Source organism: Bombus affinis, chromosome 6 (assembly GCF_024516045.1).
Source record: "Bombus affinis isolate iyBomAffi1 chromosome 6, iyBomAffi1.2, whole genome shotgun sequence".
NCBI classification, from domain to species: Eukaryota; Metazoa; Arthropoda; class Insecta; order Hymenoptera; family Apidae; genus Bombus; species Bombus affinis.
In genome coordinates, this window is record NC_066349.1 from 16467633 (window position 1) to 16484320 (window position 16688).

The 16688-nt window shown below is 37.5% G+C and overlaps 1 protein-coding gene and 1 long non-coding RNA gene across 2 annotated transcripts in view; one reads left to right on the forward strand and one right to left on the reverse strand.

The window, feature by feature from the left end:
• The window catches only part of LOC126917752 (peroxidasin-like), a 330987-nt gene that overhangs the window by 22259 nt on the left and 292040 nt on the right, over nt 1-16688 (reverse strand). Inside the window, exon 8 of the mRNA XM_050725006.1 lies at nt 1931-2070. Within this exon, the coding sequence (XP_050580963.1) occupies nt 1931-2070 (140 nt within the window). The remainder of the gene's footprint in view (nt 1-1930; nt 2071-16688) is intronic.
• The window catches only part of LOC126917773 (uncharacterized), a 285490-nt gene that overhangs the window by 6451 nt on the left and 262351 nt on the right, over nt 1-16688 (forward strand). The gene's annotated exons all lie outside the window — the stretch shown is intronic.

A 16688-nucleotide genomic window follows, 5' to 3' on the forward strand; every position in this document is an offset into this window, starting at 1 on the left:
GTAAAAGAATTATGTGTAATTCTGTTTTGTATAAATTCACGCGGCTGTAAACGAATTTACAAATCCACGTGGAAATACCGCATAATTTCTGGTTCGCGTGTTTTTGTTCTGTTTATTTATGCGACATAATATTAAACGCGGAATATGCGTGGTCGTTGCGCATAATTTTCGGCTATGCCGCGTAATTCACTTTGACGTGTATTCAAAGTTGTCCGCAAAAGACACACAGAACCGTTCGACGCGTCTAATGCACAAGGCCAGTTTATTTCAAACAATCGCCAGTTCGTTTCAAACAGCCCGTTCTAATGTTCATTTTTGAAATTATCTAAACGAAGACAGAGATAGTTTGACGTTGAAACGTCGACAATAACAGCTCCGCAAATCTTTTTTTTCTTTTTCTTAGACACAAAATTGAATTCCTCCTATTGCAGACGTTATTATAATTATTCGAATTTGAAAGTTCTCATTATTCTCTTGGATCGTATAACTGGAATTTTTGACATTTTCATCGCCGATGTTAAACTATGTGCAAGATAATTTGCTTTTGTAAACTTTCTTCAAAAGTAGAAATATTAAAAAATGCAGAAACATGGACATACGAATTTGAAAAGATTATTTCAAAATAGGAATTAAATTATTTAATCTATTGTAATTATGAAATTAGAAGCTTAATTGTAAAATAGAACAGTGTATTGACGTTTAATAGCGACCATAATCGTGCAATGGTCGTTAAAACGAATGTATCCTTCCCATATTTATATTTTACGATTAAACTTTGGAATTTTAATCACTTTATAATGACTTCGTGTCATACACTGGTTGATTGTGTCGTTAATCACTTTGCTTCACTACTGTCATTCGGAATGGCGACATTTCACTAATACATCATGGTTAAATCTTCATTTCTGTCGACATTATGATTGATTGTGAAAAACTGCCTTAATGTTTCTGAATTCTGTACCTGTGTAATCGTACAAAATGAAGTATATGAATGTTATTTAACGGTAATAAACTTGTACAATGTACAATTAGAAAAGCGATCGAAATGTCGTTAGTCGCCCTTATCTTTTATCTAATTCGGGAATTAAATAATTGGAAGATCAACAATTATTCGAACGATAGAGTGATTTTATAAATTTTTGACACCTATAGCTATCGATTTAATTATTACATATTCGTCTCTAAAAATGACGAAATTTACGGTACACGGCCAAAACAGTGAAGGAATTATTAAATAAACAAATTGCATTGCGCGAGAAATAACCGAGTGTCTAGTAGATTCGAGAAACATTCGAAGCATTTTCTCAAATTATTACTCATCCCGTACAACTCTACTACTTCACAGGTATATTTTATAAATTTTAAATTATCTTTCCGCGCAGGAAATATTCGAATTTCAATAATATCAACATATTCGGGTGTTCGAAGGATATCTACAAATTTTCCCAACAGTTTACAAACTTTCACTCTCAACGAACCAAATTATCATAATGGCTGCCATTCTTATACACATCTGCTACTGAAATATCGACTATACAAACATGTATTTACATTTTCGACAGCTCACACATCACGCACACACGCTCGCGAAAATGTTTAAACACCTATAGAAACATTTCACGAATATATATTGTAATTTCATAAATGTGTATAAATTATATTATCAAATTGTTTAATAAGAATATATATATATTTCATAATGTTGGGAAAAGAGAAGGTAGAGAAAATTAATGAAATCATTATGCATAACGTCGGGCTGAATCAAGAGCCTCCTTCGACGCTAAAGTATCAAAAGGTGGAGTTAACCAATTTGAGAAAGGATCAAGAGAATTTGTATTAGGATTAAAATAAAGAAGGTGATAGAAAGTGGTACGCAATAGCGAATACAGTGGTCTGAAAGTAATGGAATATTGGCCAGAAACAAACGTACCGTTTAATACGTGGACGGAGACCGTGGTAGCTGCCGCGACATCCGCCAAAGCGCAACTGTAATTCCCGCTGTCTTTTTTATTCGCGTTGGCAATGTAGAGCCTGGATATCGCGCCGCTAGCGCCCATGTCAGTCTTCACGCTGAAACAGAAAGCAGAAACGATCTCATATAGCAACGAAAACCACAAAGTCGATGTGGTTTCATCGTTTAACGAAAAGCAGACGCGAATGGCTTCTTCCAGCTTGGTTGCTCTTTGCTGGCTTTTCAGGCAAACACGGAAAATGACCAGAGGTAAAGGAGTTTGCTTTGAGCGGAGAATAAGAAGGTAAGGACGAGCGAAGAGGAAACGGAAAGGTCGAGGAAGAAACGGAAAGACGGCGGGGCTCGAGGGCGGATAAAACCTGTGAAGAATGGCGGCTGGATGGATTGTTATTCTACTCCTGGGTCGTTGACCCGTTCCACAGAATCGTCGTGGAATACATTCAATCTCCGCTCGTGGCTTTGAAGCCTGAGAACTTTGACTAGATTTCGTCGTTGATATCCTGTGCTTATGATGGAAAAAGAAATGATAATGGGAAGAAGGTTAGTTGTTCATTGGTCACGATGTTCGTATTTTAATGGACAAATATTCCTGGCCGATCGTACATCGTTTTATTTACAGTAATTGGAAAAAGTACATGCGCACTGTTGTATTTATTACGGTATTTACAGAATAATTAATTAGAACCAAGTAAAAAACCTCATTGAAACACGATCCGTCCAGATAATATGTAGCTGTAATAATATTTACTAAGAGAATAAAATCATTTCGAGGTTTTTCATTCGTGATTTTATAATTAAAGCCCTGAGAAAAGATGTACTACAAAATACGTGTTGCAAAATGAATGTATTGTTATATATTATTCCAAAGCAGATAGATACAGACGATACGTCAATAAAGTTGGTCGATATAGCTCTCACAGAAGGAAATTCAACAGCCTCAAATCCACTGGAAGAAACCCAACGGAACGATACCAACTAGAAATGTTTCCGCAATTTTGTTACACAATGAAACCAATAAAATCATGGTCAGAGTTATCAAGACTTTTCGCAGAGCTGAATTTTCCACGTTCTGTCTTTCCTTAAAATCTCCAAGTAGTTCTCTTGTTCGCTGGAAAAAATCGTTGGTTTTTCTTTGGTGCGCAGAGAAAAGAGAGAAGGGCAAGAAGAGAGTGTAAATCAAGTTGCACCCTTGGTGAAACGTCTGCTCGTGACAGATCGACCGTTCTTCCAGAGTTCCGTTACCCTCGCCGAAGATGTGGAATGGAACAGTCGCGGACCATATTACGCGCCCTTAAAATACCGTAGCCTATCCAACAGGAAACACTTTCGTTCGATTTACGGGACGCACCGACTGGTAATGACGTAAACGAATTTACGAGTATATCTGAAACAGCGACGAGAAAACACTCGAGAAATTTTCTGTTATCGTGCGTTCTCTTAAGCGGCGACAACGTTCAATCACAGTATGGAAAAACGATCTATCCGCACGGCGAATCAATTTTATTCTTGGCGATAAATAAAGAAGATTTTTACAAAATATTTCTTTCAAATCCTTCTCCTCGATTAGCATTCAAACGCTCTTATAGAGAGTGGCATAGACAAATTGTTGACTATGTAGATTTTCCATATTATCATAAATTCGAGAAATGATTATTACTGTCGAGGTTATTAGATGTATAAACAGAGAAACGCGTGGATAAATTGTAAGGTAGAAAATATATTTTAATACAGAAGTGTAAGTACAAGTAGGAATACAATTTGAGCTGGTCCAGATCCGCACGCTAGCAGTGTTACCCTATAATTGAAAACCCCGAAGCCATCGTCACCTGTCAACTGTCCATGGTCTGCCTTCGTCCCAGTCTTTCGTCTATACACTGTCGATGGCTTCAGTGCTTGAGAAAACTAAAAAGACCAGATGTAGAGTTTTCTTAGAAGTAGTGACCACTTCAACAATTATTATTATTATTATTATTATTATTATTATTATGTAGTGGCACATGCGTCATAGTGGCGCATCCGGAACGAGGATGTTTCATGTCGTTGTTTTGCCACAGGGGATTAACTCAGTTACGACGCACAAAATGTAATAAACAAACTCTGGACAAAGCAATATCGTTGCTACGTGCAACCGTCAACCGGAGACAAATTCAAACCTTGCGGAACCCACCCGACCAGTATAAATAGACGACCATACTCTCCACAGATCAGTCGTCGAGATCATCAGTCGAGGGAATAAGTATAACAAGTCTAGCGAATCAGCATAACAATTAGTATCAGTATAGACTATCCTTGTAACGAATTAACTCTGTATTTTACATTTGAAAAATATCTGTAAATATATCTGATGAAATCAATTGGTCTCGTTATTAATTTAACATTAGAATTACCGATAGTTAACACGAAGCTATGTCTACCAAAACCAGTAAAAATGACTGGACTTTAAAAAATACGTAATAATAGAATATTTTTATATTTATTGATTTATTACTTTCTTGCAGAAGCAATTCCATGTTACGTAGTATATTTTTGGTATTATTAATCCATCTGGGTCCATGATCGATCTAAACGAGGGTTGACACATTTATAAAATCGTAGAACCAGTCATTTTCACCGCTGTGGTATTTCTAGCGTTAGCATCTAGCGATCTAGCGATCGATCCGGAATTTTCCTGATATCTGATATCGCCATATCGAATGACACGCGGTAAAAATTTGAAAAACGTGTGGCAAGTTGTAGAAAACGAGGAAACTGGTTAATTGGAGTTCGATAACCAGATCGCAGGGCCCTTTTACATTTTGACAAGTACCAGTCATTTTGACTGCTGTTGGTATAAATAGCCTTGATGCAAAATTATTTTCAGTTTGAATACATAGAAAACAAAATAAAATTCGTTATATTATTCCTGTAGTTATCGTTGCGAAAGTCATTACGTCATTGTGGAAAGAAATATAACACGAAGCAGGAATTTTAAAATAAAATTGTAAAGCCAGTCAATTTGACTGGTGTGGAGTTCTAGTGTTAACCAACGACGTGTACCACCGTTCATCACAATTATTATTATATTACTATACCTATATGTTATATCATCGTTACGTCATACAAGTATCTAATTACCGTTATGCCATATTATTATGTTATTATTCTTATGTTTTAGTTAGCGAATGTAGATATTTCTATGAAGGCCTAGATACATAGATTCAGCGTTTGATAAGCTATGTAGACGCGGAAGATCTAGATATTGCCTCCCTCGGGCAATTAATTCTAGATCCAGAGATTCAATATCTAAATGGTCTAGATCTTGCATTAAGCAGGTACCAAGATAATCTAAACGAGATCTAGAAACGTTACATGTCCAGCATCGAGATTTTCAACTAAAAAAATGCTTGCAAACTAAATTTTTCATACGGCAGAGAGTAACAATCGACGGATCGAAAACAAATCATGTTATTTGGAGCAGCCAATTCTACGTATGCAAACCTAGTGTCTTTATCGCGTACAATTTCACTTTATTTTATCAATTTATTTGAAAAACAAACATTCAATTACGACTGTCTATGAAATTGATGAAATGGAATTTTTGCCGAAAAACTTTTTTCACAACTCGGCCAGGACAGTAACCATATTTTCGAAATAAAATCAATCGAATGCCGGCAAAATATTTTCTCTGTTACGCGGGCCAATTCGTAAATGTCGAATGAAAAGTTACAGAAAGCTCAATTAGTCTATTGTTCGATGCGTTTTGTCTCGATAGAGTCGTTTCATCGTAGTCGATTTGTAGAACAAGAAACGAAATTAGCAATGTAACTTATACGCGTCGATACAGTAGAATGCAAAACTATTGCGTCTATGCGCAGATTCATAAATTCTTTTATTTCTGAATTTCTGTGCGTGTAACACAGTTTTTAATTTACTTGCTTTCTGTAACTAAAATACTTTACACACACTATTTTACATAAGTAATGTATCTACATATGTTACATGCCTCAAGAAGGTTCGAAATATCGTTATCGAAATATTTGATAACACGAATTTTACGAAAATTTCATGAATTATCTATATAAAATATTTGACTTCGGATATACATATGTACACGTATGTATGTCTCGTATTTCGAAGTGAGAGTAAAATTATTTTCATAGTGAAAGTTCCGAACGAGATATTTTCTTTCCACCATGAAAATTCTAAATGAAAGATATTCCCTTTCGCAGACTATTCCTTTCACAGGTTCAGGAAGCTTTAGTTAGCCGAGCAATCCAAATTTAATATTGCGCGTCGTTTTTCTTCGTGCCAGTTTCTTGACAGAGGTTATAACCGTGATACGCAATATACCGACGTTTGAGAAACACTTGGGCACTTAGATTTAGGGTTATATACCTCTGAAGATGGCTAGGGCGAGTGTTGTTACTCTCTTTCGATTATTTGCTCGAGAACTTCTCCGAGAGCTACCTTAAGTACGCCGAAATATTGCTTCCTCAGGCAAACTCGTATTTTCGGAAATGTCCGCGACGATGAATCAGCGTTTATTTTGCATTCGGTTATCTCGAATGACCAATATCATTTATCATTGCTATATCATTGCATCGCATAAAACAGATACTTGCTTCTTAGCTGCTTGGACTCGTCTAGTTACCTCTTAGCTGATGTGCAACAAAATTACGAGATTATACGTAAAACGATCAACGTTGAGCTGAAAAACTTACCTAAAATTAACAAAGATATGACAAGACTCTTGCAGATGCAAATTTCACTGCAAGTCCACCAGTTCGTTTAATTTCATTTCCACTTACGATTACGTAATCGCAACTTACCAAAAATAAGAAAGTATCCGGATATTGCAGATTTTGTCATTAAGTGGCAATGATAAAATCCGCAATCACTTGGTTGCCAATCCGATATTTTAATCAAACACGCGACGCGACTGGAATCAAATCGGGATTTTCTCCCCCATTTCACTGTTGTAATGATCGAACAGGAAGATCGCAAAGGCTGGATTTCAGGAAGACGGAAGGGAGAGCAACGAGCAAGAGTAACGATAACGGGGTGGCAACAAGTGCTTTTAACGCCCTAACGGTTTCCCTCGCGGTGGTTCTTGAGGGACGTTGCCGATACGCCTGAAAGGTCTCGTGATACTCCTTAGGCGAGCCGGTTCCAACCGAGGAAACGGTTATGGGGCTAAAAGGAAGTTGCAGGATGGCATCCGAATGAATTTTTAAACCGGCCCGATGCGGTGGAATGCGCGGCAACAGTCTCGTTTCCCGAGTTTCGCTCTCCACCCTTTCTTGCACCCGAACCACCATTCTTTCCCCTTTGCGGTAGCTGTCATCCTCCCTTTTCTCCGATCTCTTTAACCTGCCTTCTTTAAATTCCGTTCCCTTCTGTCCGATGTTGCGAAAAAATTCGCTGTAATTCCTGCTTGGTCGCTCGCCCTTCTCCCATTTTTCATCCCTTCGGCTTTCTCACACTTTATTAAAAGATCGGATGATCTAATTAGTTGGAATACGATGTTACATGTACTAGTGTAGTATCGGATAAAAACCCTGAGTAATTAACACTTTACCGATCGACAGCTCAAACGCAGATTCTCCCTGGCGCCGGCTCTGTTTCGGTTTAGACTCTCCAATACCATTCTTTTCGTTCATCGCGAACGATAAGTTTTTCAAATTGGTATAAAACTACGGGAGCTTACAAAGCAACGCAACCGACGCAACTGAGCAAGGTACCTTAGTACTAAATAACAAATTGCTGCTCAAATAATGAGAAAGATTGTCGGCGACAAGAAGCTGATTAATAGACTATCGATCGGTAAGCATCGGCGACAAAAAACCGATTAGTAGGCTATCGGTGAAGTGTTAAAAAGGTCTACTTGACCGTGGGATATGTGCGTGTCAGGTAGTATGGGGAAAAATCCTGGGTAATTAAGAAGGTCTACTTGACCACGGGACATGTACGCGTCAGGTATACCGAAATCAAGGTATAAAAGGTAGCCGTGAGTGAGTTCGAGAGCTCTTTAGCGTTGCCAGCGTTGTCGAAGAATGTTGTCAGCGTGGTCAGAGAGTGTTGACCGCGTTGGGGGTGGTGTTGATAGCGTTGTCAAGGAGTGTGGTCTCGTCACGTTGTGACGAAAGAAGTTAGTGACGCATGACGATTGCCTGCATATAGACTGAAGGAACATCATACTTGATTTTGTATTGGCTTGAACGATATTGAAATAAATCACGCCGTTACCAAACAAACTAGCACGCTATTCTTATTTCCTATATTATAATAGTATCATATATGTCATAAAATATCTTTCGTACAATAGACAAAATACATTGAGAGAATGTTTCTTATAAGAATGGTTCGTGTATGCAGTGGCTGACATAATATCCTCTGGAAAATATTCCAACAATTACCATTTTTATGAATATATTACGTGCATCGTGTGAAATCCTTCGAAATTTGTTCGTATTACAACGACATCGACGACAAGACTGCGATAGCTTAGAGTGAAACTCGTTTACGACAGCCTCTACATTTGGAAGCATACGTCTGTCTCGCTAATTTGTCACAGTCATAAAAACGATCAGAAACACATTATCGAGCCACGATACGAAAGTCTGGAATATTTCAAGTAACTACAAAGAGAGGAACATCTATCAACTCGGAAACGTTTTGAAAGGGGAAAAAGAAGGGGTCGAAATGAAGTGGTCAGAACGGTTTCTAATTCAGGTCGGGCGTTGTCGTTGGCCTTTGCTCGCGCGTCACAAGAGAACACGTGTGACGATAATTGTCCATCGGACTTCGTGTAACAAAGCTCGTGACATCGATCCGTGCGATCCGGCTCGACCTGGAATTCTCTCGATTGGCACCCTGGGACAGATATTCACGCCATTTACCATTCCACGATTGTTCTCCCCACTACGAGCGTAACGCGTACACGCTCGTGTTTCGCGCATTTTCGACCGGCCCATTTTTACCTCGCGATGTCTTTTAATCCTATAAACGGCGCAATGAAGCTGTCAACTTTTCACAAACTGCAAAACAAACATAAACGAAAGGGGAAAAATAAACTACGAGAAACCTATGTTCGATATTTGCGTATTAGATGTTCGGAGCTCCGTGTAAATTAGCTTTGATAAGAAGTTTAGGTATACGTGTTAACTTTTCGATGAAAAATGAATAACGAGATTACTGTTCTGTATCGTCTGAATTTGGTAATTTGATAAATTAGGGATCCTGATATAACCTTGTACACTGATGCTTATTTTAGACTTTCTGTCGCTTTAATATATAGCGATAATAAGGCTTTAATAAGTTCAGTTCGACCGTACACTTATAAACTTATAACACAGCGATTAACTCATAAACAAGAAGTAACAAAATTGAACGAATGCTTTGAGTAATCGTACCTCAAAAAACGAGATAAATCTTTTGCATTTAATATCTCTTCTGCTATAAAGAACATTTACAAACTTTAACACCGTGGTAACGCAGGTAGAAACCTTTTAACAAATAAATCAACTTTTCCACGTCTATAAATGTCTCGGTAAATCTACCCTTAAACATTCGTCATTGTTAAACGAGCGTTACGGTATCATGGCGAATAAAAAGCGAAGAAAAATGTAACTAAATAGCTTTTCTTCTGTCCCTTTCATTACGCAAGCACGAAAAATAATCACCAGCTTTCACGTTGCTTGTCAAGAATCTTTTCTCCTTGCTTTTTCCCCTTTTTTCACCCTTCCATCACTTGGTAAAAATAATTGGCAAATTCAGTGAGCAAGAATAGCCCAGTCCTCGGTCGAAGCAATAGGACAATGCATTTTTAATAACATTCCCGTGTCAATCTTTCTCATCCCGTTTCCTGTCTTTAGTCGCGAATCCCAATCCACCAGATCCACGAAATGGAGAACCGAAGGCACCATCCTTCTGTGTATTCACCCTCGCTTCCACTTCCGCGTCATTGCTTCATATTCGCAAGAATTTAATTTCGTGCGTTTTTCCTTCACCGGTGTGAATCATGTCAGGGAAAATCAACGAATCGCCCGATTCAATTTTCTACGATCCCTTGTCCGTTCCTGGACACCCGACTACGCTTTATGGGAAAGTCGGTCGATCGAATTGAAACTGTGGCAAGACGTTTAATAGAATAGAACAGGCAAAATATTTGTCCGGCGAAAAATCGTAGGATAAGTTAGGGTTACGTTCTTAACTTAAGCTAAGGAATTTCAATATTTATTATATTTCAATATTTTCCAAATTCGATTACGAGCAATTTTTTTTTCTTTTTTTTTTGATAATCTTCGCAATTGATAGTATTTGTTTCATCGATAAGGTATAATGGACGTTTACAAATATTAATTTATTTCAAAGTCACGGTAAGTCGAATTTACGGTACAGAGACTGCGAGATAGTTTTGTTCGAATTGAGCTAACAGATAAATTCTTGGATCGTAATTGTACACTGATTTGAGCGGACGAAGTAATCAGAGATGCCAAACGCATAACATACATTCCTTAGTCTGCAAGCTATGCGCCTGAATGGTAGTGATTAGAATTTTCATTAGGAGAAATCAGAAAACCAAAATTAATCTGTTTACGAGACTCGAGAAATTTTTCACACGATTCTTCTGTTACTTATTATAGCGAGAAAGCATAATCCATTGAATATAAATTGATACAATATAAATAAAAATGCCTTATATTTGACTAATGTAGATTACCATAAATATTATTAAGGAAATTTTCCGATAATATCTGTCTGCCAATCGATGGTAATTTCGTAAATAAATAACAACGAAGAAAAAAGAAAGAAAAGAAATCGAGAAAGAGTAGCTAACACGAAATTAAACGATGGATTTATTGGGTTGGCAACTAAGTGATTGCGGATTTTATCATTAGGTGGCATTGACAAAGTCCGCAATCACTTAGTTGCCAACCCAATAGAAAGAAAGGGCAGAGAAACGTGAGAAAATCGATAACTTAGCCTTTTTTTTTACAGCAGGCCGTGATATTCTCTGTCATATTTTTTCCTTTCCACGTGCTTATTTCCGGGTTAATCGCGAATTACGAGGAAGTTCCAAACGATCTTGGCGGAAGCGACTTTTCCACAATCATAAAGCTGCGCGGAAGTTCGGGTTCGGCTCAGTTATGAAAGTTTCAGCAAAGTATTCGGCGATTAAGTAAATTGTCGAGAACCGATCGTGCGGATTTCTATAGAGCTCCGATAGTATCGAATTCCTTTTAGCGAGTAAAACTATTCTTGTTTAGTTCGCCAAGGGGGCACCTGGATTGGGACGATTTTTTAATGAAATTAAATTGAATAACACTATTAAATTGGAAATGTCACGTGTATTGTATGTATTTGAATTAAAATTAAAATTCTCCTCTATATAACTTGCAAGTTTTTTTTTTTAGTTAAAATCTGAAATAAAATGTCACGCGCATTACGCATGTATTTGGAACGAAGTAAAATTTACGTGCATTATAAAATTCTACAGTCACGTGCAATGTATAATAATTAAATTATGTCGCAAATACGAGAAATGAGAGTTAATACATCGTAACTTTGTTTTTAAGTAATTTTCATAGTAGAAACCAATTAACTTGTCAACATCGCTAAGGGATATGTTCAACGGTATAATTAAAATTCGTTACAGTTTAATTTTGGAAATGTTAAATCTTCATTTATCAGAGTCATTGCTCTTCATCCCCTTAGGAAATATCCGATGCGAATAAATTGACATTTTCATTTCAGTTTATTCGCTTTTAATATTTTAAATCGATTAGATCTTCTCATACTATAGACTATGCTTCGACGTCTCGAGGAAAATCTCTCAAGTTTAATCCAAAGTTTAATTCAAAGAGTAGGCTACTATCGGGTTTTGAAAGCAGTTCCTTCTTTTCCTTGGTCACGTATCTAAAATATCATCCCTACAATTTCACCCCTGTGATTCACCTCGATTACCCACCCATAACATTCTTTCGATTCCAATTTCACTGGTTTCGTTTTCGTGGTTTGGGGCTCGTACACCAACTGAAATTCACTGTCGTGCGGACACCGTCCGTCGTTTCCCTATTTCATACAGACATTCTTTTAATATTCCTCGGTTAAATAAACTGTGCTCTTCAAAAAAAATTGGTTATTTCCTTTTTACTTGCAAGATCTTCATCTAAACCAAATTACGAAGTTGCCGATCGCAACGTATAATTAAAAATCCAATATTCTGCGCGCATAACACGTCTCAAAGGAGAAATATCAAAGCGCGAAGATCGAACATATTTCGAAATCTTGATCAAATCCAGACTACAGAGTTTCAGTTTCATCATTCTCGAAACGCAGTGTGCAATTAAAACTCCAATCTTTCTAGTTCGCAATATATCTCTTAACGTCGAAAGAACATCAAAGCTCGTGCGGTAAACGGTAGCTCTGGCTACAAACAAATCCACAAAAGGGAAAGAGAAAACACTAGACTTCCAAAACAGAAAAGAATACGAGAAAACGTATACACATAGACGGTCGGGGACAAAACGCAGCTTGCACCTTTAAATCTCCAGGCTGGACCGCCGCTAGCGAAATTCATTGTGGCTGCGTAAACGACACGATGCGAAAAAAAATTCCTGGGTCGAACGCGAAGGAGGTGGAGCCGTGCAAGGGTTGAAGTCCACGGTTACGGGATGCGCCAGGCCGCTGGAAGGGGCGAAAGAGCGACCGAGAGGGGGAGAAATTGCGGGTAAATTTCGTGGCAGCGCGTTGGAATTAAATTCCAAAAGAGCGAAAAGCGCGATGCTCGGTTTTGGGGATCGTTAGACAGCGGAATGTATCGTTCGGTATGCGATAAACTGACAATTCGGTTTGCAAGCGAGCTCTTCCCATTTTGGCATCCCGGTCCCATTGATTAAAAGCATCGAATATCATGGTACATTTATCCACGCCACTGTTTCTCTTTGTAATATTTTTCAACGATATAATTTATGTTTTAGACAGATTTGAAGTAAATGCAATGAAAAGGATTTTTGCCAACGTTCGTCACGGAGAGTAGGAATCGTGGAAATGCATTTGCACCAAACGTGTTAAGGAATTCGAATCCGATATCCTTAACGGACGACGCTAATTTAGTTATATTTTTTAACTGTCGGATGTAAATGGGCTATATTAATTTTAGAAGCAAATTTGTATTAGGTTGTCCGAAGAGTTTCTTTTGTTTTATAAGGAAATAATAGACGCACAATGTTTTTTGTTTTATATTAGTTTATTGAATTATGCACGAACGTAATAATAGAAATATAACGAAATGGATCATACCTGATTAATCAATAAAATAATATAAAACAGAAATTGTTGTTCGTCTATTATCGCCTTATGAAACGAAAGAAACTTTTCGGACAACCTAATAGGAAGAGTGAAACATCTCAAAACAATATGCAGTGTTTAAACATTCCATTTACTTATTATATATATTGACTATTGTGAAAATTTCGATATTCATACCTCTGCTTTATTTGTATGCAAGAATTTTGCTTTTGACATTGCCATTGAATTAATATTAGTTCGCATGAGTTGCGTTTACATGTTTCTACCAACTCCGGTGCAGGTAAATTAATCCGACGATGCGGGTATAACAGTGAACCCGAAGGCCAGCATATTCGCTTCGATCATTTAACTAGGCGAAAAGGTTAAAAACCGTGCGAGTAAAATGTTTTCAGGTATGCAAATGCGTCGTGCGAATGCGTAAATATGTGAATATAATTTGCAGTTTAAACAAGCGAAAATTTATGAAATAGTTGAATTATAATTCTATTACACGGTTTTTTTATTAATTGCTACATTTATTGTTTGGGTTTTGTTATGTGCATGTTTACCAATATTTCAATTGAACAGAGCTCATAGTTTGTTCAAATTAACCCATAAACAAGTTCAACGCGAGTATGAGAGATAATAAAATCGCTGGAAGAGTTCGCTAGAGGGAAAACGAACGAGATTATTAATTCAGAAACGAAGTACCATAATAACTAAAAACATGTTTCGAACGAAAATTTTATTCGTATAACAGAAATTCTGCTCTCATTCGTGTTTCATTGGATTAGCTCTTAAAAGCTACGGGATTTTCTACTTACTCTGTCTTCGCCGTTTTTTCTTTTATAATGCACGTATCTGTATTTTAGAAATGTTGTCGTGCAAAACTTACGAAGAATAGCTTCCAATTTTCCAAGCGAAAATTATTACATTTCCAATTTTTCCATTAGTCACGATTCGACGATAAATTTCCAGTGTCTAAAAATCAAAATTACGTATCAACGAACGAGATCATCCCCTTGAGACTCTATCGGAGGTCTCAGACAAACCAAGGAAACTCGACCAAGCGACAACTTTACGGAACTCGTAAAGACGAATCCGTAAGTACGATCGAGCCAAATATCGACGAACGAAAGTCTCGATAAAACCATGGAACCGTATGATACCTTCCTGACACGTTTGCGAAGTTACGTTATAAGATGGTCTGTTGTTCGCAGAACATTCCTTCTTTCTTTTTACAGAAGAAAAAAGAAAAACAAATGGTAATTTCTCGTTTCCCGATCAAGGTGGTTACTCAGCTACCTGCCTTGCTTCTTCCACGTTGATTAAAAATAGCTTCTCATGTTCTTTTAATTATAGAACAACCCACCTTCTTTGCAATCGCAATACCATCTGAAGTGTGTACGTATAGAGTGCGTGAAACGGAATTCGTTCTACCGCCTCTATTCTTTCCCCTTTTACTGCTGATTCGAGGTAATAGTGTAATTTCTCATTTCTTTCGCAGATCTTCTTTCCTATGCGAGCAAATATTCCGCCGCGTACCTCTTATGGTAATGTTCCGGTTCGAACAAAGATTTCTACGCTTGAGAACGAGATTCGTTCGAATTTATAACTCTGTATTTATGTTAGCGGAACAACCAGATATCTTTTCTAGTTTCTCTTCTAGGATAACGAAAGTAGCTGAAAGTCGAAGTAGACTCATCATTGAAGATAGTCACTCGAGTCTTGTCAGTTGTGAATCAAACTCTGGATAATACTGAACAAGCTTTTACGTATGTATGTAGTAACTTAATGGGTCTTAGAGTAAGGACAAGTAATGATGTTTTAGTTTAACAAGCAACGCTCAATACAACGAACTGATTACAGTATCGTCGTACGTCTTATTATCATACTCGGCTCTCAACTTCCCCGTTCATACTCTCCGGCTCTTCCACTCACACTCTCCGGCTTCTGCACTCGCTCTCTCTGACTTCTCAACCAACACTCTGTCTCTAGCATCCCTTTGTCTTTTTTCGCCCCATGTATTCCGCGTGTGTTCCGCAAACACCCGTGGCCAGGGTCACGTAGAACTTTTCTACGAAACTATTCACTCGAAAGACCGACGACACATCGATGGACCCGACGATGCCTCGGCTCTCGCGACATTGTTTATGGTTTGATATCTTAGGCCTTTTTCTCCGCGATACTACATGTATATCATTCGAACTAACGTTTGAGTATTAGTCGTATAAAGTAAATTCTCACTTGTATATTCTTTCGTTGTAATCGTAACGTTAGATCGTAACGTGTAAAGTTACTTGTAACAATACGCGTTTTACCGATGTCAGAAGAAGATTCGTTTATAATAGGTAAAAGTAAAAAAAATCTCGAAAAGAGGAAAAAGTTCTTAATTCTTAATCTTAAAACAGTAACATATAAAGCGGAGTACAAAGATAAAAATATTTGTTACTCTTGAGATTTTTATAATTATAATTGCTGGACTAGATTAGTAGTAGCGACACACGTATGTGAGTATGACTGTATGGAAGTATGCTTGTGTACAGCGTCTGGAAAAACAGATGAATGCAACTGTTCCGTTAGTGGTGTGGTTTAGAAGATGCTGAGATGCGTACAAATGTATATCGACGAGGATCCTGCAGATCATTTATTAAATAAATCTAAAACTACTTTAATACAAGTTCCAAGTGTAATCTTATTGTTCCTTTACTTTTATTTCGGCGATTAAGATCCGTAATTCTCAACAGTTATGAAACAATTGTAATGCATACGTTATAACTAACAATTGCTCAACGTTTGCACGTTGATGGTAAACTCAAAAGTATCCAACTAACAGACATTTGTATGTCATATTCACGTGGTAAAATTAACGAACAGTTACGATGTAATAGTTCGATTACTCTCGCTCTGTTTTAATCCTCGATTCATAGGAATAAAACAACGGGATACAAATCTGTTCACAGTTTCTCGAGTTGACTCCGGGTAAAGCAGATTGCGCGCGATGTAGACCGAGGGGCAGAGGCGGAAAAGATGCGCATTATTCGAAACGCTACATGGAATTCGCGAAGGTCCCTCATCCCCTTATTTCCCCATGGAATTCCGCGGATTATCTTGGATTTTGTTGGCGCAATATCCCATCGCGTATTCCTTTTTCATCGATCGGCGCGCGAGATGGCTAAGGGCAGAGTTATTGTTGGAAATTCATTCCTCGAACGAAGCCCATACAGAGCTCAAGAACTAAATAGCATTCAAGTTTGCAAAATAATTTCACCCATTTTAATGAAATCTTTAATCAAATATCTTTATTACCTAATGGTAATTTAGCACATTGTTGGCCGGTCATTTTTTCTCTTTTATGCAAAATCGACCATTAACTTTATGCGCAAAGACACGAGTTCACCGGCGATTGATCAAAACTGTGTTAAAATATGTAACTATTCTCAGA